The following is a 21,960-nucleotide window of genomic DNA, read 5'->3' as shown; positions in this document are numbered from 1 at the left end:
ACAAGGTTTAAATTGGGGCAGTTCTTCTGGGGTTTCCTTTGTAATGGAACATTTGAAAAAGAGTTTAATATTTCAGCTTTTGGTTTGCTACCCTCAATTTCAGTTTCTGTCTCAATTGCTAGGGACTACGCTAACTTTAGTGCCACTAACAGCCTTTACATATGACCAGAATTTCTTAGAATTCTGTGAAATGTCATTTGACAATATTCTGCTACGGTAGTCATTGAAGGCATCACACAGTGCTCTCTTGACAGCCAAACATGTTTCAGTAATCATCTCTATAGCCTTATGCTTTTTTTTTACACATATTATGCAGTAATCTGTTTCTTTAAAAGATTCTTCACAGTGACTGTATACCATGGAGGTTCCCTCCCATTACGAACTGTTCTACTGGGTGCATGTCTATCCAGTGTGTGGTCAACTATTCTTTTAAATTTGAGCCAGAGTTCCTGTAAGTGCTCTTGACCTGTGCTGAAAGTTTCAAATTTGTCATTGAGATATGACATTACTGACTTTTTATCTAGTTTACTGAGCATATCCATCTTTCTGCTTGTTTTAATTGTCCTTTGTACTCGTACGTATTATGGTCACTGACACTGCTTTTGATGTGGACATCCTGAAGGTCAGGTCTATTTGTGGCCATTAAACCAAATATATTTCCATCATGAGTGTTCTAGGTAAATTTAGAGAAGGCAGTTAGTAAAGTTTCACAGTTGTCTTATCATGCCCACCACTAAAAAAAACTGTAATTTCCCAATTAATTATTGGTTGATTAGAGTCTCCACCGATGATCACAGTGTGACTGGGGAATTTACGTACAAGTGAATTGAGGTTTTCTCTGAAATTTTTGGTTGCGTCAGGAGATGAGTCTGGTGGGCGACAGAAAGACCCAATTATCATTTCATGTCCAAACAATCTCACATGCAGCTTCAATTTCTACCTTGGTAGAATTGAGTTTTTCGTCTGCTGTGACAAGTACACCACCTCCATTCCCCATTTCCCTATTCTTTCGATATACACTTAAAGTTTCATCAAAAATCTCACTGTTATCAATTTCAGATTTTATCCAACTTTCTGTACCTAGCACTATGTGAGCTTCACTGCTTTTTGTGAGCGCTTCAAATTCTGGCACTTTGTTGTGAATGTTTCGGCGGTTTCATATTAGGATTTTAATACTCTCACCTGTGGGAGGCAGTTCTTTCGATCTTACACTGATACTTCTGGGTTTCCTACAGCTATCATTATCTGGATTGGATGGAGAGTCACCTAATCTAAAAGAAAACCCTTGTGTGCAGTCCACACAGTCAGCTATCTAAGTAGTAACCTCTGATGTGTAATGTACACGTGACCTATTTAGGGGGACCCTACAGTTCTCAACCCAGTGGCTCAAGCCCAGGAAGTCACAGGCTAGCAGAACCAAAGGGCAATGATCATTTCTGGAGACAATGCTGCAAATTGTGAGCTTTGTTGAAACTCCGTATGTTAAGGTTGGTCTTCTCAAACTTCTCTGCCAGTCACTGGAATGACCCAAGGACGACCAAAGAGCCCAGATGACAGGCATAAATTATTCCAATGTGTGCCACAATCTGCAGTTGGTTGCACCCTGTTCCCTCAGTGGCTGCCGGAATAGCCTCTTCAACATGCTGAATGAGGCCCTTAGGCATGTACACTGAGTGCAACTAATGTCGTTTCCTGCCCCTTGCTGCCATTTCCCTAAGGGATGCCATCATTCACCATGATATTTGAACTTCTGGCGATTAATAGAGCCTACCCTTGAGCATTTGCCACCTTTTGACACTGAAAAAATCAGGTTTCCCTGAAAAAGGTGAAGTGAGGCCAACTGGATCTGTTTCACTGAAAGACAGCACGTCAGACTTTTTGGTTAGGGAGCTCAGTATATTGCCCTGAGTCCTCCCTGGTCCCCATCCACCCTGTACAGGACACCTAAATCTAACATTGATGTGCCACTCCCAGTCAAGTGGATAGGTAATGACAGATCCTGCACTTTCTGCCAAGGAGACGGAATCCACAGGAGAGGATAGTACCTGAGGTATTTCTGGTACAGGTATCACAGGTTCATGACTCTTGAGAGCTCTTCTGACACCAGTTTTCAGCAGTTGTTAATTGTTTGACAGTGATGATGGTGAGGTCCCATACTCTAAGGAGCGAAGGGGATGATGCAGTACACCCACACCACCGACTAGGCAAGGTCCAAGCAGAGGTGGTTTGCCGTTGCCTTCCTCCGATCATAATGGGGGTGAATAATGATGATGAAGATGACAACACCACCCAGTCATCTCAAGGCAGGGAAAATCCCCGACTATGCCAAGAATCGAACCCGGGACCTGATGCGCAGGAAGCGAGAATTCTACCGCAAGACCACAAGCTGCATACAAAACTCTATTCACTGCACCAACTGTACAGAACGTGTTGACAGTAGTCAGAGCGATTTCCAGATGCTTATGAACGTCAACCAACTCGCCCCATATTTGAGAACAGCATTCAGATTGGGGATGCATTTTGGCTGCTGCAAATGTATTACAAGGCAGTGAACAAATGACTTTAATTTAAACCTGGTGATTATCTTTTAATCTGTTGAGCTAAAAAGTTGCTAATTCCCTATAAGTAATGAAGCAGATACATAAAACGAGATGTTTATTAAGACAACAGAAAAACCTGTGGTCAAAATAACTAGTTTCTTAAAATGTTTTGATGTTAATTATAGTTGTCACTATTTGCAGCTCACAGTCATTTGTTAGATCTGTGTTTGATGTTCGTGTATCTTTTCCAATGCAGTTCAACATTATTGACAGCAGGTGAAATGTAGAGGGCGTGCTAACTATTTAGGTACCTTGTTGCCTTTATTGTTTTCCAGAACATCCTGGCTCAGTTTAGATGTGATAGAGTGGTGCACATCAGGGGTCCCATTTCATCCCATGTAAACGTCCATAAGAACATCTCCTCCATGCACCTGAACAGTGCACTATGGTAACTTGAGCAACTCACGTCATTGGGTTTTCAAAATATTCATGCCCTATATCCAGACTCATCAGTCCAGGCAAGGTTTTCCATGCCTTTGAGTATCGGGTAAGCAGAGGTGCGTAGGTTTGTGAACCCTGTGGTGAGGAGATGGTTCTGAATGATGTGGCATGCTGTTATCCAACATTGATTTATGGGGTAATTTACTGCAATATAGTTTGGCTCTCTGATGTTACAATTCATAATTATCACTGACCCCAGTCTGCAACACAGTTGACTGTGGCAGTTATCTCAGAATTGAGGTACCCATGGTATACCCTTGACAGTGTGACACATGAAAAGCCCAGTGCCTGAATCATTATTTGAAGCAGTCACCAACATGCTAATTCACACACACTCTTATAACGTGCAGCTCACCCATCCAGTGTTCAACTTGTGTACCAGTGCACAGTACAGGTCACCATAACACTCCAGTCATGTGACATGCCATCTGTTCCATTCACCTTTGTGAAATTGGCACTTTCTGTCCAATACATGTGCTGCCTCTGATTCAGTTATCTGTGAGTGTACTAATTTGGCTCTGTGCACTACTGGACATGAGGGCTGTCCGTTGCCTTAAAACTGATGGCTAGCTTTATCTGTAATTATGGAAAAGATCAAAACTTATCAGCAAATCTGACTGCTGATTTTTCTTATGTTGGTAAATGGTATGCAGAATATTTTTGTCCTTAAACTAGTACTGTTGTATGTATTCCTTTCAAATGTGTATACTAGAATACTGTGCCATCCACAGAGTTATTTATTTTTGACAGTGTATTGCCGATGGGACTCCATCAGAAGTCGGCGAACACTGTAAGAAGTTTGGACTTTCATGTGAAAAATGGGTTGCTGAATTCAAATGTGGTTGCACTTCCCTTGAAGATAACCCTCATCAAGGGCATCTCAAAACTGAAAATACAGATAAATACTTTGAAAAAGTGTTGATATGATGTTTAATGTAATTGGATAGATAGTCTTCTTACCTAGCAGCGGCAGGAGAACTAATGGTATTAAAGTTTGCAAGCTTTTGGAGTCAGTGGCTCCTTGTCTGGCAGAAGGGTTGAATGGGAAGGGAGTGGGGTGAGGGAAAATGACTGTTTAGGAAAAGGGGCAGAGTTCAGAAAAGTTGCCAGACCCCAGGTCAGGGGAGACCTGCCAGATGGAATGAGAAGGAAAGAGTGGTTGTTAGGGACTGCACTGGATGAGATCTGAAAACTTGAGAGCTTAAGATGGAAGACAGGGTGATACACAAGACAGAGATTACTGTCAAAACATCATGCACGAGTTAATAAGATCGGAAAGCTAAGTACATTATATGTGATAGAAGTGGGTGGAGACAGTGAAAAATAGACAGGCTTAGAGGTACAAATTTTTGGAACTTCTATCCCATTCGCCATATTTTTCACCCACTGATTGGCACACATTCACAGAAATGTCTGTTGGAATTTACTTAATGCTTGCTGATAAGGTTACACATGCTTCATTGTGTATTTTGAAAACATTTCAGCATCACACTTCAGGAATAGCATTCATTCTTGGGGAAAACATTGGAAAAGTACTTTAAGGGCACTGTGTTCAAAAATAAGTTTTGTTGTTGGAAAGAAAACATTTTTTGATTGAAAGATAAATAACTTTTTGCATTATGATCATACATGGTCTAACATTTTCCTGTGTTACCAAAATGTGTTGTTTCATTAAACATAGTTCAGTAATAGCAAATTTTTCTCTTTCCAGTCTCACTGACTTAATATGATAAGAAGGAAATTCTTTGTGAATGATGAGCCTTCTTTGTAGAAAATCAAGTGTGTTTCAATCTATTTCTTCAGTAATTTGTACAACAATTAAAAGAATAAATTTGGTGTGCTAAAATGGACAGTATTTTATTACATAATGTATGTATTGCTGCTTAAGTGTAGTATTTGCAGTTTACTGTGTGAAACAAGTTTGTCAGCATTAGTTTCTCCAGTTTAGTATATTGTAATAATTTGTTTCAGGAATCTTAGTGCTTGTGGAGATCCTGACTTGTGTGACTTACTAGTTCAGCAGGATATAATGACATCACTTAGTGCCTTAATTCAGAAGGTATTTTGCTGCTCTACTTCATTTGCATACTAAACAATTTAGAATAACAACTTCCATAACTTCAGTAGTTGAATCAAACATATCTTGACTTTGCTGATATTTAGACTGCTGAGAGTGGTCAGTGTAAAGTGAATGTTTTACTTGAAATATTAGATAGCAGCAGTGTAATATAAGAAAAGTAACAATGTCCCCTCCTCTCCCCAGTTATGTTTTTCTCCTAATATACATGTGTAAACCAGTTCCTGTAGTTATCAGTCTTGATTTGTTGTTAGAGAGCCAGCTAGCATTGGCTGCTTCTGTCTGTTAATGTGTGACTTGACTTATTTCACATGTTTGTCAGAGAACTAGCCAGCTGTGTCTGCCAGTTAATGTGTTGTTTGACTTCATGGGGTGACGTACAAAAAAGGATGTGTTAGTGAATACAAAATAAATCAACATTCAATGAAACTGAAAATCAGAAACGAGATATGTGTTCCTTGTTTTAGTTTGGTCATTGACCTCACTTTCACAGAGTAATGTTTTTTTCATCAGTGTGGTGTGAAAAGACACAATAGAAGCAAACATATGTTTTATTTATATTATTAAATTAACTTAGAAATATGCTCAAAGAGTTTCAGCACAGCTGTTGTGTGATCATTGTGAGGAGTAGAGTACTATTTGAAAACGTAATGTTCTTTTAGAACTGCATGACTGGAGATGCTAGAAACACCATTCTAGTTTTGTGTGTTACTTTCCCAATGGCACTGTGGACACCCCGTCGAGCAGGTCCTACCAAATTGCTTGAATTTTTTTAAAAGAAGGAAATCTTTAAATCTCCGTTTGAAGCTTCACAATGTCACTACTAATAGCACAATGTCCATAGTAAGAGCTGTGTGGAATGCTTCATATATGATTTTGCAATATTCTGTTTCTCTTGCAGTTTCATAGCATTGCTTTTTCAGTTACAGTACATTATTAGCTTGTAAAGAAACAAGAAACATCCACAGTTGCAAGTCTTACTTTCAAGAAAAGAATTTTTCTTGTTATCGATAATCGTGATGTCCTTAACCAAAGTAAACTGTGGCTCAAGTAGAGATATGCTGAATTTTTCTAAATGCAATTCATGTGGATATCAATTTCTGGGGTCTTTTGCGTGCTCTCACTTTCATTGTGGTGACATGATAGAAAAGTTCGGAAAGTGTTACCAAGAGAGGAAAACAGTAATGGAAATTCCTGGATGGAGCAGTACATAAAATAAGGGAAAGAGAACCAGTCAACTATAGTGGATCAATGATTGTAGCACAGTAACACATAATAAAAAGCAGTGAATGCAGCTGTTTTCTGGTGTGTGTTAATTTGCTCCACACATCAATCTGCTATAGGTGAGTGGTTGCCTTCCCTTACTTCAGCAGTGGTATTTAGCCAATGTGTACTGGTTTCAGAAGTGATACTGTATTAAGATTTCTATTCATGCATTCGAGGAGAACTTAGGATTTTTAAAAATGTTGAAATATCACTCAAGAGTATTAGAAACTTATCCAAAGTATTTCGGTAGTCAGTCATAACATTCTGTAAGAGAGGTTCCATGGCTCAGCACATGCTTGATTTGGTTATTTATGGAAAATGCTGTAATTCAGAAGGATGCTACATTATTTGCATGGGAAGAAATTGATGAACACAGTGCCATGTCAAGTAGTAGTGAGTAGGATGGAAAGAATTAAGGTTTTGGGTATACACTGGTGAGCTGAAACATACCCACTACCCACTATGAAACTGGATGTCGTCTACTGTCATTGTGAGCATATGATGCAGTAAGGAAAATATTTAAGTGAAACAAAGGGGAATCATTCTAGTGACAGTACAAGTCACAAGTAGGGAAGTGTGCTGCTGTAAGTGACTTTGACAAAGGGCAGAATGTTGTGGCCCAGCACCTGGGAACAAGCATCTCAGAAACAGCTAAGCTGCTTGGCTATTCATGTACTGCAGTGTGAGCATCTGTGAAAATTATTTGAAGGGTTGTGAAACTAAAAGTAGAGAAGTTATTAGACTTCCACACCTCATCACAAACAGTGGAAGTTCGACACTTGCTAAACCTGCAAACGAGGATAGGTGAGGGTGTGTGGCAGATCTGGTGGCAGAATACAATACTGATGCAGGCATAAGTATTTCAGAGAACATGATTCAGTGTAAATTGTTGAACATGGTGTTTCACAGCAGATAATCCCTACATATCCCCATGTTGTCTCAATGACATCCTTGATTAAAATTGCAGTGGGCAAGGAATCGCCGAGATTGGACCATGGATAAATAGAAATGTGTCACCTGGCCTGACAAATTATGTATCTTATTACACTAGGTCAGTGGCTGTGTCCAAATAAATGATCGCCAAGGGAACAGCTGCTCGGAACATGTACCACATCGCAAGGTGATGGTAAGAGTATTGTGCTGTGGGGGACATTCAAGTGGGCTTCCATGGGGCCTGTGGCAGTAACAGGAGGCACCCTGACAGCTGTGGACTGTGTGAACATTGTGGTTCACCTGCATGCATTTATGTTTGATGTCTTCTCTGATGACTTGCAACTGAATTACTGCACTATACAAGGCTAGAATCATAGAACAAAGGTTTGAGGAGCATGACAGTGAACTCAAGTAGATGTCTTGGCGACCAAATTTGCCTGACCTGAACCCAATGGAACATATCTGGGACACTTATTGGATGCCTGCCCTTCACTCACAAACCAAAAGCCAGTAATTTATGGGAATTTCAAGGCTGTTCATCTCCGTGTTCACCTTGGTCCAGTCTTCTCCTTTCTTCTGGACGCATTCCTCATCTCCTTTCAACCATCTGTCTCTCTGTCTTCCTCTTGGTCACTTTCCTTCCCATTTTATCTCGTGTATCTTCCTGGGTATCCTCTTCTCCTCCATTCTCGTAATGTGTCCATACCATCTCAGCCTTGGTTTCTCTATCTCCTCCTGTAATGGTTCCACCTTCATTAACTCTCTGATACTCTCATTTCTTAACGTGTCTATCTTTGTCACTCCAATACTGTTTCTCAAGAATTTCAGCTCACTATCATGTATTTACTTTTCTCTCTTCCTTTCATAATCCAGGTTTCTGATGCATATGTCAGGATCAGTACATAGTATGAGCGGTATGTAACCTTTTTGCTGATTTGGGGTACATCCTTGCTCCGTATCAGGCTTCTGACACTCCTCTGAAATTCTTCTGCTTTTTTGCCCTGCTTGTTTATTTCTCTGTTGTTTTTTTTTTTCATCTTCTTGTGTCAGGCTTCCTAGGTACTTGAAACTCTCCACTCTGCTCAATCATAAACATATGGTGCAATATTGATGATAGGCAATGAAAACTTCATAACATTTTAATGGAGAAGCAAAATGGTTTCTTAAAAAATCTATTAAGTGATACAGATAATGTTGCCATACGTGTAACTAAATAGTAGAAACCTATTGACAGATTAGAGAAATCCATGTACAGTCAAATCTCTCTTAGATAGTGGAGTTACAGGTTACTGGGATCATGAGGGTTTCAAGATAGATGGAGTTAGGAGGTTTTCCTTGCCTACTATCAATATATTTCCAGAAACCTACAAAGTATTTGTTGAATCCATGTCAAGCAGAATCACTTTCCAAAGGTGGACCAACATGCTATTAAACAGTTGGTCATAATGTTTTAGTTCATCAGTGTGTATGTTAATGAAGATTCAAAGTAGGAAGGAAAAACAAAATATTAGGTAGATGAACTAATCTAGTTACGCTGTGCTTCTTGTGCTGTAAGAACGTTATGACTTTGGAAACATAGAAATAATTAAGTTAAATAACTATAAAGGAAGTAATCTTCTGTAATGATTCATACTTAGGCAAGATTTATTCATTGCACAAAGGAGAAGAAAATTGGAACTGTGTATGGCATTTGTATATGTACTTCTTGAAACAGTTGGAGAATTACTGATTACTACATTGCATACATTTGTTAGCTGATGATGAAATTTGTCACCAGTGCATTAGTGCCTGGAATTAATTGCTATATTCACAAATATTATAGAAAGAAAAATTATCTACATACATCTCCCGACCAAATTTAAATTCACTTGTCCACTTGACAAAGTTGAATATGAAGGAGCAGAGTTCCACAGTGTATACTGGAAATCGCCATGAATGTCCTTTGCTTTCATACCTTTCTATATGAAGTACTAGATCACTACTCAAATCTCGTGTTTTTGTTCCCCCCCCCCCCCCCCCCTCATACACACACATCTCTGCAAACCACTACAGGGGAAGAACAACAGAGCCACGTCACTGCCACAGCTCTGTTCCAAGAGCACCGACATGGCACGTGTTCACAGGCAACAGTCCAATGAACATTATGTGAACAACTCGTTGTGCTAGTGCTGGCCCCTTGTGGTGATTTCGAGAACTTTTGAAACCACCCTCACAGCACTGTAAACCATTGTTTTACACCACTTTTTTATATCAAGAAAACTGTATTTTACACCTCCCTGAGAATATAAATTATGTGCTCATTTGAGAACAAATTGGCCTCATGTATCATTTACCATCATTCAACCCTTGCCCGCATTTGTTGGAGGCTAAGGGGGTAGGGTTCGTATATTGATGGAGAGCACCCAGTCATCAGATTGGATAGGAAGGAGGGAGAGAAGTAAACTTTACTCTTCAGTAATTGGGTTATTTATTAATAGTTCTGTGTGTCCTGCACAGTAATCTTCTTGTAGAGCATAACTGATGTGTTGACAATGAGACATGATCTCCTTTCTGCCAGGTTTCAGGAGCTGGTATCATATCTCTTTTTCAAACATTATTTATTGCATTGTAAAAATGTGGCCATTCAAAGTGCAAAGGACTTTATCCTGCTTTCATAAATCAAAGTTCATTCTTCTTCTTCTTCTTCTTGTTGTAACTCTGATTGCAGATCTGTATAAGACGATGTTTCATAAGTTAGCCTGAAGTAAGCATAAGTGTTCTTTTTAAGTTGGCGTACATAAGGATTGAACACTCACAGTAGCAGTCTTGTCAGAAATGCAGTATGAACACTACTAATTATGAATCCTGTTTTGTGAAAGTGTGTGTTCATAGACGAACAGGAAGGTAACTCTCCATAAAACCGGCGGAAACATTGAAAAATATTCTGTAGTGAATATTGCTCTTCAAAATGAATTGAAATGAGACTTTATCACATTCATGGAAAATACTGTATTTGCCATCCTTCTTGTAACAGAACTAGTACAAAATTTAAATTGTGTGTGATTATTATTAGATAAGGAGGTGCCACACCAATTTTGAGGGGGATACGTTTCTGTGAAATGAACTGCATCATTCCCATGTTATCTATTGTTTATACGATAAATTTCATGCTGTTTTCCTCTAAACACTTGTGCACAGAGTAAACCTTTTTCATATTTGCAAATCTGAATGTTTCTGGTTGCAATATTTTTGTGATTTTGAACAATGATGATATCCTGCAACTTAATTGCGATGTAAAAAAGGAAAGCTTCCTACAGATTACGACAGATTGGCAAAGTCATTGGTCAGTGATGCACAAATCTTCATAATACATATTGCCTTGTTATACCCTCTGTGCAAAAATTTTATGCCCTGAGATACAAGAAGCTGATTGATCTGTCTATTTTAAAGTACATGAAGACTCGCTGTGTAACCTGCTATTGTGACAGTGAGTATTATTATTGTGTTTCTGGTGGTGTTGGATTTGGTTGGATTGGCTCCATTTGAATGCTTAGATAGTTTGACAGAAGTAAGAGGGAGAAAAAACTTCATCAAAAGGAGTAGGTTGATGAGTCAATACGGATGTATCAAAGTAACTGGGAAGTATGTTTCTTTACAAATTAATTTATTATTTTAGGTATTGCTCTCCATGAGTTATGATCTGTTTCTTTTAATAATTGAAAGTATAGAATAATGTATGAACTCCACAAAAAAAGTTCGTTACTTCTTGTTGACTTTTATTGGAAACATACTTTTTAAAGAAATATTGATGGTAAGTAGAGTCCAGAACCTGAAAATAATGAATATGACTTTCCTTTTAAAAAGTCACATCTATTATTATTATTATTATTATTATTATTACTACTACTACTACTACTACTACTACTACTACTACTACTACTACTTTTTTTGATTAAGTTAAACTGAAAAAAATTAATACATTGTAGAATCTAGTAGAAGAATTGATTAAAAATATAGTTTTCAAAATTTAAAGTACATGTACTAGATTACGGTATTTACAACAGGTGGACATAAAGTAAGCCCCCTCCCATTTGCCAACTTATCAGACGACAGAAGCAGGATTGTTGGGAGGAGAGATACGTTTCGATCACTGGGTGCCATACGTCACCTTCCCAAGTCTGGGCAAAGAACAAACGACTTTTTGGGTACCAGACCCCCAACAGTTGTTCTCATTGTTACCATAAATGGCGTGTTATCTACCAATGCAAATGCGATTGCCGAGCACTTTGCTCGAGCCTCTGAGTCGGAGAATTACCCCCCCCCCCCCCCCCCCAACCTTTTTGCAGAATCAAATGGCAGCTGGAAGGGAACGTCCTCTGATTCACTACACGCCGTGGCGAATCCTATAATGCCCCATTTACAGAGTGGGAGTTCCTCAGTGCCCTTGCACATTGCCTCAACACAGCTCCTGGGCCTGATAGGATCCACAGCCAGATGATTAAAACATCTCTTATCTGACTACAAGCGACATCTCCTCGTCATCTTTAACCAGATCTTGTGTGATGGCATCTTTCCATCGCAATGGCGGGAGAGCACCATCATTCCGGTGCTCAAACCCGGTAAAAATCTGCTTGATGTGGACAGCTATCAGCCCATCAGCCTCACCAACGTTCTCTGTAAGCTGCTACAATGTATGGTGTGTCGGTGGGTGGGTTGTGTCCTGGAGTCACATGGCCTTTTGGCTCCATGTCAGTGCGGCTTCCGCCAGGGTCGCTCCAGGTGCCCCGGGCGAGTCGTCCAGTTGGCGCCCTTTATTGTATAAATAGCGAACCTGGCAGTGCTTTGCAACACGGTATTTGACTGTTTTCTAGAAATCGTCTTAAGTGGTTAATGGCGTCATCTTATGATCATAACATGTTTTTTTCCATCGTAAATTTGAGTATTTTATTTTTTTAAATGGAAATGAAATCCAAATAATCTGAAAGCCCGCTAATACGCTCCATGTGTGTCTTGTGTAGCCTGTGACGTCAGTCCAGCGTGCTGCTGTCGCTGCCGTAACAGTCAGTATAGCAGTTGTTTGGGCATTCACGTTTTTGGGAAATTGTCTAAAAATATTGCGTAGTACTGCACTGTACATCTACAACAACTCCAGAAAATTGTTTTTGCATGTTCCAAACAAAGAAAAGATGCGTAAAATGTGGTTGAAACAGGCTCGTATATCCCAAATATTTCTTTTCTTTTCTGAAGCACCCCTGTACTAAAGCGAACAAAACAAAAATTATTCAAATTGGTCAAGCCATTTCTTTGTTTTGGTGAGACTAACACACAACAATTGATTTTTATATATGGGAGGTAATATGTATAATGAAAAAACACTAATTTTGAATTGGGTACCATATTTTTATTGAATTTAATATAACTGTAAGCCATAAACCTATATTTTCTGTCAGTCATCTGAACACAAAACATATTACACCTAATGAAAAACAATTATAAACGACTAAAATTTTACTTTTCTCGCTTTTATGTCGGCAAAGTCTCTGATCAGATTAGCAAAGTCCAGGTTTTCTTCAACTTCATTTTCAATGTACAGTGAGGCCAAACTGGTTAGTCTTGTTTGAGACATTGTAGACCGCAAGTACGTTTTTATCAACTTCAGTTTGGAAAAACTGCGTTCGCCGCTTGCGACAGTCACTGGTATTGTTAGCAAAATACGTAACGTTATCCAGATGTTGGGATATAACTCTTGAAGATTATGCTTTTTTATGAAGTTTAAGGCTTCAATAGGCGTTGCCTGGCTGTCTTCGAGATAGTGTTGCAGGCCTAAAATTTCGTCGCACAGCAAATTTCCATCAATATCTGACTTCATGTTGACAGTTAACTTTTCTTGTGATTTAGAACAGCATTGTATTAGTTCTTCTTTATTTTGATTTTTTTAAATGTCAAACAAGAAACTCCACGTCGCAGAAAATTCTTGCATCTGTTCAAATCTTTCTTTCATGGATATGTGCACGGTGTCCAACAGTGCATTGAAAAACTCTACTTTAAACTTCTTTTTTGGGTCAGTTATTTGATCATCAACAGCCTCTTCACCCGGCCTGCGTTTAGTACGTCTTAATCGCATTTGTGGTTTAAATAATGGCTGCGTATCAAGATCCGAAGCCAGTTCAGTTGCTGTTACAATAGCTTGTTCGAAACCTGTTTGTCTATATGTTTCCAAATAAGAGCAACATTTGTCAAGGATTCCCATAAACTCGACAAAGTTGATTGTGGGTGACTGACTTGCTTTACTCACAACGTTAATTTGAAACAGAACATCATACCATGTCACGAGAGAAACAATGAAGCTGAAGTCTTTTAATTGTCCTCCTAGTGTTGTCGCTTCGTGTGACACTGCAGCATCGCTTTGTTCAGTAGCATCGGCCAAGGAAACCAAAGCGTCATGCATTTCGCATAATTGATAACGAACCGCTTTGACGCTATCAATTAGAGCTTCCCAGCGTGTGTCACTTACATTTTTCAGGGTGTATATCTTCAAATGGTCGGTCAAAATTTTCCATCTATTTACCGATCCAGCAAATAGATTAAACATTTTTTGTAACATTCCGAACAGTGTCACGGATTTTACTGATGATTTTGCCGCATCACACAATACCAAATTATAACTATGGCATCCACATGGCACAAAAAAAGCTAGTGGATTTAACTTCTTAATTCTGTTCTGGATGCCTTTATTTTTCCCCTTCATGTTCGCGCCGTTATCGTAGCCCTGTCCTCTGCAGTCATTAATGCTAAGGTCAAGATCACTCAATGTTTTTAAAATGCTTTCTGTGAGGCCTTCACCGGTTGTATCATCTATTTGCAGAAATGAGATGAAATGTTCTTTTACACTTACGCCATCCTCTGTTATGTCGGCGCATCTTAAAGTTATCGAAAGTGGCTTATATCTGGAGTACAGTCAGCTATGATTGCATAATACTTTGAACCCTTTATGCGGGATACGATTGTAGACATAACGTGTGATGCCATGAGTTCTATTAATTCATTTTGTATATTTTTGCCGCAATAATGGTCAGCCAAATCGCCATTCAATGCCAGTCTGACGTGCTCTTCCATGATTGAATCAAACTATGCCAATAACTGTACAAGACCTAAGAATTTTCCATTATTTGGGGTGAATAATTTATCTGATAACCCTCTGAATGCCATATTATTTTCAGCCAAATACAAAGTAATGTGCATCAATCTTTGAAGCACATTGCTCCATCGTAAACTTTCTTTAGAAATTAGCTTTTGTTCTTCCTTGTCAATAGTTAATCCAGCTTTAAACCTGATTTCAGCTTTAGTCCATTGAGTAAATGCTTTTTTGTGGTTAGGACTATTTTCATGCAGTTTCAGAGCTTCACTTATATGTTTCCAATTTCTGAAACCCACAGTGGTAGTCAAATTAGTAGTTGACTTTAAATCAAACAGTCGACAACAAAAGCAAAAGACACTGTCGTTTGATACAGAATAAACTAGCCACCGTCGTCTGATAGTTTCTTCGTTTGATAGTTTTCTTGTGTAATGAGTTGAAGAGAAATGACGCCCATTTTCATCTTTTGGAAAGTTATTTAGACATACTTGTGAGGGTCCACATATTATAATGCGATCTCTATCTCTAGCATTAAGTACTTTTGGCCACGTACCTACATCAGAAACATTGTATTCTTTTATTGCAAGAACGTTGATACTTTCATCGACCACAGATGTCATGTGTTGATTTTGACTTGGAGAAATATCAGAGGATTCATGCAAAGATGTACTGCGCTGGTCAATTTGATCACCTTCAATAGGTGATTGTATATTTTTTGTGTATAATTGTTCACAGTCTGAAGAAATATTTGCTGATACATGGACTTTTGATTCAATATCTGAAGTATTTACCTTAGAATTTCCTTTAAGGTACTTATAAATATTCATGTGCTTTTTAGTTTCTTCAAGAACTTTTTCTTTTTGAGCTTTTCTTTTCCGATTTTCTGAATCAAAGCTTTTTTAAATCATTTCCTTCTCTTCTGGCATGATTTAATAATTTGACAAATTATTGCTTGGCCACTGCTCTATTTCGCGACCACAATATTCGATCTATAACAAATAAAGAAATTCACCTATCAGTAGACGTAACTAGAAAAAAACCCGAACTGAAAGATAAAAATGTTTTTCGCACCTACCAGAAAATTAAAATGTTGACACAGTCACGACACTCGTTTCACTCACAATTATTCAGCCACGAAAACATGACCGCTGCCTCCGACTCTTACTGACAATTACTGACATACGGGTGCAAATCATAGCGCTGCCAACATATGCAGTCTAACAAACATTGTGTGGCGCTGTATTATTTCAGTAAGTTAGGGGAGAATTCTCTATGAATGCAGTGCACGCATTGCATGATCTATTAATTAATGTACATGAGTCATTAAGTCACAAATATTCGATATAAATACATTCGTATTAATTAAATCATAATGTAATGTATATTTCACAGTCTGTATTTTCTTTTATTTGGAGCGACCGGTAGTTTCTGTTGTAAACGAGAGATGGTGCGGCTGCATGGGCTCTTCCTTGTTGCAGATCTTGAAACAAATAAGAGAGGCGCTTTGGTAGAGCCCGTGCTAGCCCGCGTCAAACATGGATGGTTGCAGACAATACGAAGATTGCATTCAGCATGATTTCTCTTCTGCTACCCCGAATTCATCGCGCATTCGTGAGATTAGCGACATATGTTGAATGAGACTGAATAATATTTTAGTTTCGCGAAATGGGTGATTGTAAATTGTAATTTTTTTTTTTACATGCGTTTAGTACGTGGCGCCCCTTGGGCCCCGGCACCCTGGGCGACCGCCCGAGTCGCCCCACCCTAAAGCCGGCGCTGGGTCGCTTTACCACTAATAATCTTGTGTCCACTGGGTCTACCATCCGAACGGCCTTTTCCAGATGGCAACACCTGGTTGCCATCTTTTTTACTTATGTAAAGCATACGACAAGACCTGGCGACATCATATCCTTGGAACATTGTATGAGTGGGGTCTCTGGGGCCCGCTCCCAATTTTTATCCAAAACTTCCTGTCGCTCCGTACTTTCCGTGTCAGAGTTGGTGACTCCCATAGTTCCATCCATATCCAGTAGAATGGCTCTGTATTGAGTGTCTGTTTATTATTAGTGGCCATTAACGGTCTAGCAGCAGCAGTCGGTCCCTCCGTCTCACCTTCTCTGTATGTAGATGACTTCTGCATTTCGTACTGCTGCTCCAGTACTGTTGTTGCTGAGCGGCACCTCCAGGAAGCCATCCACAAGGTGCAGTCATGGGCTCTAGCCCACGGCTTCCAGTTTTCAGGTGCAAAGTCGTGTGTCATGCACTTCTGTTGGCATTGTGCTGTTCATCCGGAACCCACACTTTACCTTAATGACAATCCTCTCACTGTAGTGGAGACATATCGATCCCTAGGACTGGTTTTCGATGTTTGATTGACTTAGCTCCCTCATCGTCGTCAGCTTAAGCAGAAGTGCTGGCAGCACGTCAATGCCCTCTTGCCTGAGCAACACCAATTGGGGTGCAGATAGCTCCATGCTGTTGCGTCTCTACAGAGACTTTGTCCAATCCCGAATTGATTATGGGAGTGTGGTTTATGGTTCGGCAGCGCCTTTAGCATTGCATTTACTCGACCCTGCACACCACAGTGGGGTTCAACTAGCGAAAGGAGCTTTTAGGACGAGTCCGGTGACCAGCATACTGGTGGAGGCTGGTGTCCCTCCATTGCAGATAAGATGTGCCCAACTGCTCGCCAGTTACGCAGTTCCCCTGAGCATCCGAATTACCGTCTCCTTTTCCCACCTGCAGCAATCCATCTCCCACATCGGTGGCCAAGGTCGAGGCTAATGATTGCGGTTCACATGTGGTCCTTTCTCTCCGAACCATTGTCCTTCCCTTTACCACCTCTACTTACGGTCCGTTCACGTACACCTCCATGATGTACGCCTCGGCTGCAACTTCGTCTGGACCTTTCACGTGGCTCTAAGGGCTCCATTAACCCTGCGGCTCTGCGCTGTCACTTCCTCTCGATTCTTGATGTGTTCCAGGGCTCTGAAGTGGTTTACACTGATGGCTCGATGGCTGATGGTCGCGTTGGCTTTGCCTAGGTTCACGGCGGCCATATTGAACAGCATTCCTTACCCGATGGCTGCAGTGTATTCATTGCAGTGCTGGTGGCCATTTCTCGTGCACTTCAGTATCTCCGTTCATGCCCTGGGGAGTCTTTTATGTACTGACATTGAGTCTTATGTAGTGACTCCTTGAGCAGCCTGAAAACTATCGGCCAATGCTACCCATGTCATGCTCTGGTAGCGTCCATCCAGGAGTCCATCTACGCCCTGGAACGGTCCAGTCATTCAGTGGTGTTCGTCTAGATTCCTGGTCACATTGGAATCCTAGGAAGTGAACATGCTGACAGGCTGGCCGAACAGGCTACACAGAAACCACTTCTGGAGATGGTCATCCCCGCAACTGATCTGCGTTCGTTATTACGCTGCAAGGTTTTTCAGCTTTGGGTGATGGAATGGCAAAATCTCAGTACGCACAACAAACTGCGAGCCATTAAGGCTACTTTCCATTAAAGCTAAGGGGACCACAAATGTGTGGAAGTACTTGATGAGGGCATCTCGCAGGGACTCTTTTCTTCACTGCAGGCTCTGCTTTGGTTATGCATGTGCGACCCACAGCTACCTCCTCCGCCGCGAAGATCCACCTACCTCAGTGTCTGTGCAGCGCCTGGTTGACAGTGGCCCATATTTTTCTGCTCTGTCCTTTGGCTGCCCTGCGACTTCATCTCCGGTTGCCAGTCTTATTATTGATTTTAGCAGACAACGCATCATCGACTGATTTGGGTTTGCGTTTCATCCGTGAGGGTGGGTTTTATCATTTGATCTGAGTTTTAATGCCTGTCCTTTGTCCCTCTGTGTCCTCCATCCAGTGCTTTTTGGGTGAAGGTTTTAATGTGTTGCAGGGTGGCTGGCTTTTCGTTTTTGTTTTTGTGGCTGCCCAGCCACTGTAATCTGCTTTCTTGTTTTACTCCCTAACTGTTTTTTGCATCTCTCTGATATTCTCATGTCCTCTTTTGTTCCTTTTAGTGTTTGTTGCCTTTCCTTCATTATTGTGGTCTTTCCTATCTTTCCATTGTGCGTTATATGTCTCGTGTATTTTATTCTCACACTTGTGGCATTGTTTTATTAGGTTAGAATAGGCCCGAGGTATTCCTGCCTGTGGTACGAGGCAACTAAAAGGAGTTTCACATGTTTTGGCCTTTGTGACGGTCCCCTGTAGGGGTTGACCTCCATTCTTCCAATTGGGGAAGGGCGCCTTAGAAGGTGCATCGTGTCCATCGTGCATTGAGATCTTTAGCCCTGTTTCTCATTGTCGCGTTGCAGTCCTGCCCATTCTCCATCTCTTGGGCAAGGACACCTTCCTGGGTGCGTTTTCACGCATGCCCTATGCGGTGTCGATTTCTGCATCGACGATGACCGTGGACTTCTTTGCACCTGATATCCAGCACGGTAGCCAGTCCATTGTGGTGGGGCTGCCTGTACCCTGTTGGTTGTAGCCCCCTGACCACACAGCGATCGCTCTGCTGTTGCCCGTGCCATGAACTCTCCACATATGCCATGGAGTAGATGCCCATCCCCTTGGGGCATCGGGACTCCCGGTAAAGGCCGTCCTGCCAGGTGGCCGTTGCTGCGGCTGGGTGGCGCCCATGGGGTGGACCCCTGGTTGGAGTGGGTGAAATCAGGGCAGATGACACGCAATAAAGTGTAGTCCATCATCTCTTGCTGGTGGTGAAACACCAGCAGTCTCTAAGCGATCACAAGCTCAATTCATTGTGCAGAAGTATGACCCCAAATCGTTCCCCTCCCTGGCCACACCTTGGGAGGAACATCAGGCTAAGGATGGCAGCGGATCTTATTCGCCCCGGTACCTTGTATGTTCGAGAGCTGATGGGAATCTTTCATGACCATGAAGCCACAGTTTTTTGTTGAGCATTTAGAAGACAAGTTCGAGGAGGTGGAGGGCTTGGCCAAAATGAGATCTGGGTCAGTCTTGATCAAAACAGCATCCTCTGCCCAGTCATTGAAGTTACTCAGTAAATATGGTCCAGGGTATCATATTTCATAGAGACCTTCTTTTGCAGTCCAATGATGAGATGTGCGCCAATTTAGAGCAGCGATGTGTACATTTTGTCCGACGTGTCCACCGGGGTCAGAAAGATTATCGGCTTGCCACCGGTGCTTTCATCTTGGCCTTCGAGGGTGATACATTGCCCGAGAAGGTCGAGGTAATGGCCTACCGGTGTGATGTAAAGCCCTATACCCCTCCCACGATGCGGTGCTTTTTAAGTGCTGGAAGTTCGGCCATATGTCTTCCCGCTGTACTTCCAACGTCATATTCCGAGATTGCAGACGTCCATCACATCCGAATACTCCATGTGCCCCATCTCCCATCTGTGCCAAATGTGGAGAGCACCATTCGCCTTGCTCGCCTGACTGCAGGATTCTCCAGAAAGAAAGGAAAATCCTGGAGTACAAGACCTTGGACAGACTGACCTACACTGAGGCTAAGACAAAACTTGAATGCCTGCATCCTGTGCGTATGACATTGTTTTACGCCACTGCTACAACAGTTGTGGCACCATCAGCCCCACCAACCCAGGTCACCTCTCAGAGCTGGAAGACTATACCTGCCCCCTTGATGGGTGGGGGCATTTCCATCCTTGTTGCTCCTGCACTACCTACTTCGGAAGCAATCCCCCCCACCATCCCCACTTCTAAGCCCGAGAAGTGTAAGTCTTCTTCGGCTTCTCTCGCTAGGAAGGGGTCCCTTGGGTCACTCCCTTCTCAGGTTTCTGGTAGTGGGGAAAAAGACATCTACCAGTGTCTGAAGAGCCCAAAAGCAGCTGGTCTTACTGCTTCACGCTCATCCTCAGTCCCGGAGACGGAGCCAGTGAAGTCCTCCCAGCCAGGGAAACCCAAAGAGCAGCAAGAGAAATCCAAAATGAAAACCCCTAAGACCAAGGAAATTGCGGTGGCACCCACACCACCGCTACCTACAAGCTCTGCGGCTCAGGATAGGATGGAGATTTTGGCGTCTGCTGACGCCATAGATCTCGCCATACCCTCAGACACAACCGATATAGACTGCTCAGGCAATAAATCGGTGGCAGCAGGTGACTCTGAGGTGTAAACTGCCTCATTGAATGTTCCATGCCTTCCCAGTCACACGATGTGATCCTCCAGTGGAACTGCGCCAGTTTTTTCGACGGCCTGGCTGAGCTGTGGCAACTGTTAAGCTTCACACCTGCTATCTGCATTGCCCTCCAGGAAACATGGTTCCCAGCAATGCGGACCCTGCCCTCCACGGCTATAAGGGATATTACAGGAACTGTAATGACTGTAGTCGAGTGTCAGTTGGAGTTTGCATTTATTTCCTAAACTCTGTCTGTAGTGAACATGTGCCCCTTCAAACCCCTCTTGAAGCTGTGGCTGTCAGAATAAGGACAACACAGGAAATAACTGTCTGGAATGTATATTTTTCTCCAGATGGTGCAGTACCCCTGAATGTATTAGCTGCACTGATTGATCAACTCCCTAAACCTTTTCTAGTTTTGGGAGATTTTAATGCCCATAACCACTTGTGGGGTGGTAGCATGGTTACTGGCCGAGGCAGAGATGTCGAAACTTTACTGTCGCAATTCGACCTCTACCTCTTAAATACTGGGGTCGCCATACATTTCAGTGTGACTCATGATAGTTACTCGGCCATTTATTTATCAGTTTGCAGCCCAGGACTTCTCTCTTCTATCTACTGGAGAGCACATGACGACCTGTGTGGTAGTGACCACTTCCCCATCTTCCTGTCACTGCCCCAGCATCAGGCACATGGACGTCTGCCCAGATGGGCTTTGAACAAGGCGGAATGGGGAGTTTACACCTCTGATGTCACCACTGAATCTGCCCCACACGGTAACTTCGATGTGATGGTTGAGGAGGTGACTAACACAGTTGTATCTGCTGCAGAAAATGCGATCCCTCTCTCTTTAGAGTGCCCAAGGCATAAGACAGTCCCTTGGTGGTTGCCGAAAGTTGCTGAAGCAATTAAGGAGCGTCGGCGAGCTCTACAGCGGTATAAGCGGCGCCCTTCCCTGGAGCACCTCATAGCCTTTAAACGGCTCTGTGCCCGTGCTCACTACCTTATCAAACAACGGGAGAAGGAGTGTTGGGAGAGAAACGTCTCCACCATTGGGTGCCACACGGCACCTTCCCAAGTCTGGGCAAAGATCAAACGTATTTTTGGGTACCAGGCCCCAACAGCTGTCCCCGGTGTTACCATAAATGGCAAGTTATGTACTGACGCAAATGCGATTGCTGAGCACTTTGCTCGAGCCTGTGTCGGAAAATTACCCCCCAGTATTTCGCACATTCAAACGGCGGCTGGAACAGAATGCCCTCTCATTCACTACATGCTGCAGTGAATCCTATAATACCCCATTTACAGAGTAGGAACTCCTCAGTGCCTTTGCACATTGCCCGGACACAGATCCTGGGCCTGATCAAATCGAGAGCCAGATGATTAAACAT

At 41.9% G+C, this 21,960-nt stretch overlaps 1 protein-coding gene across 1 annotated transcript in view; it reads left to right on the top strand.

Moving 5' to 3' along the window:
- Positions 1-21,960, top strand: part of LOC126473945 (HEAT repeat-containing protein 3) — a 289,729-nt gene that overhangs the window by 13,924 nt on the left and 253,845 nt on the right. The window contains exon 3 of the mRNA XM_050101306.1: positions 5,013-5,100. Coding sequence (XP_049957263.1) covers positions 5,013-5,100 — 88 coding nt within the window. The remainder of the gene's footprint in view (positions 1-5,012; positions 5,101-21,960) is intronic.

This window comes from Schistocerca serialis, chromosome 4 (genome assembly GCF_023864345.2).
Source record: "Schistocerca serialis cubense isolate TAMUIC-IGC-003099 chromosome 4, iqSchSeri2.2, whole genome shotgun sequence".
Classification (NCBI taxonomy): domain Eukaryota; kingdom Metazoa; phylum Arthropoda; class Insecta; order Orthoptera; family Acrididae; genus Schistocerca; species Schistocerca serialis.
Note: the sequence above shows the minus strand (reverse complement) of the source record. Positions and strands in the feature narration are given on the sequence as shown.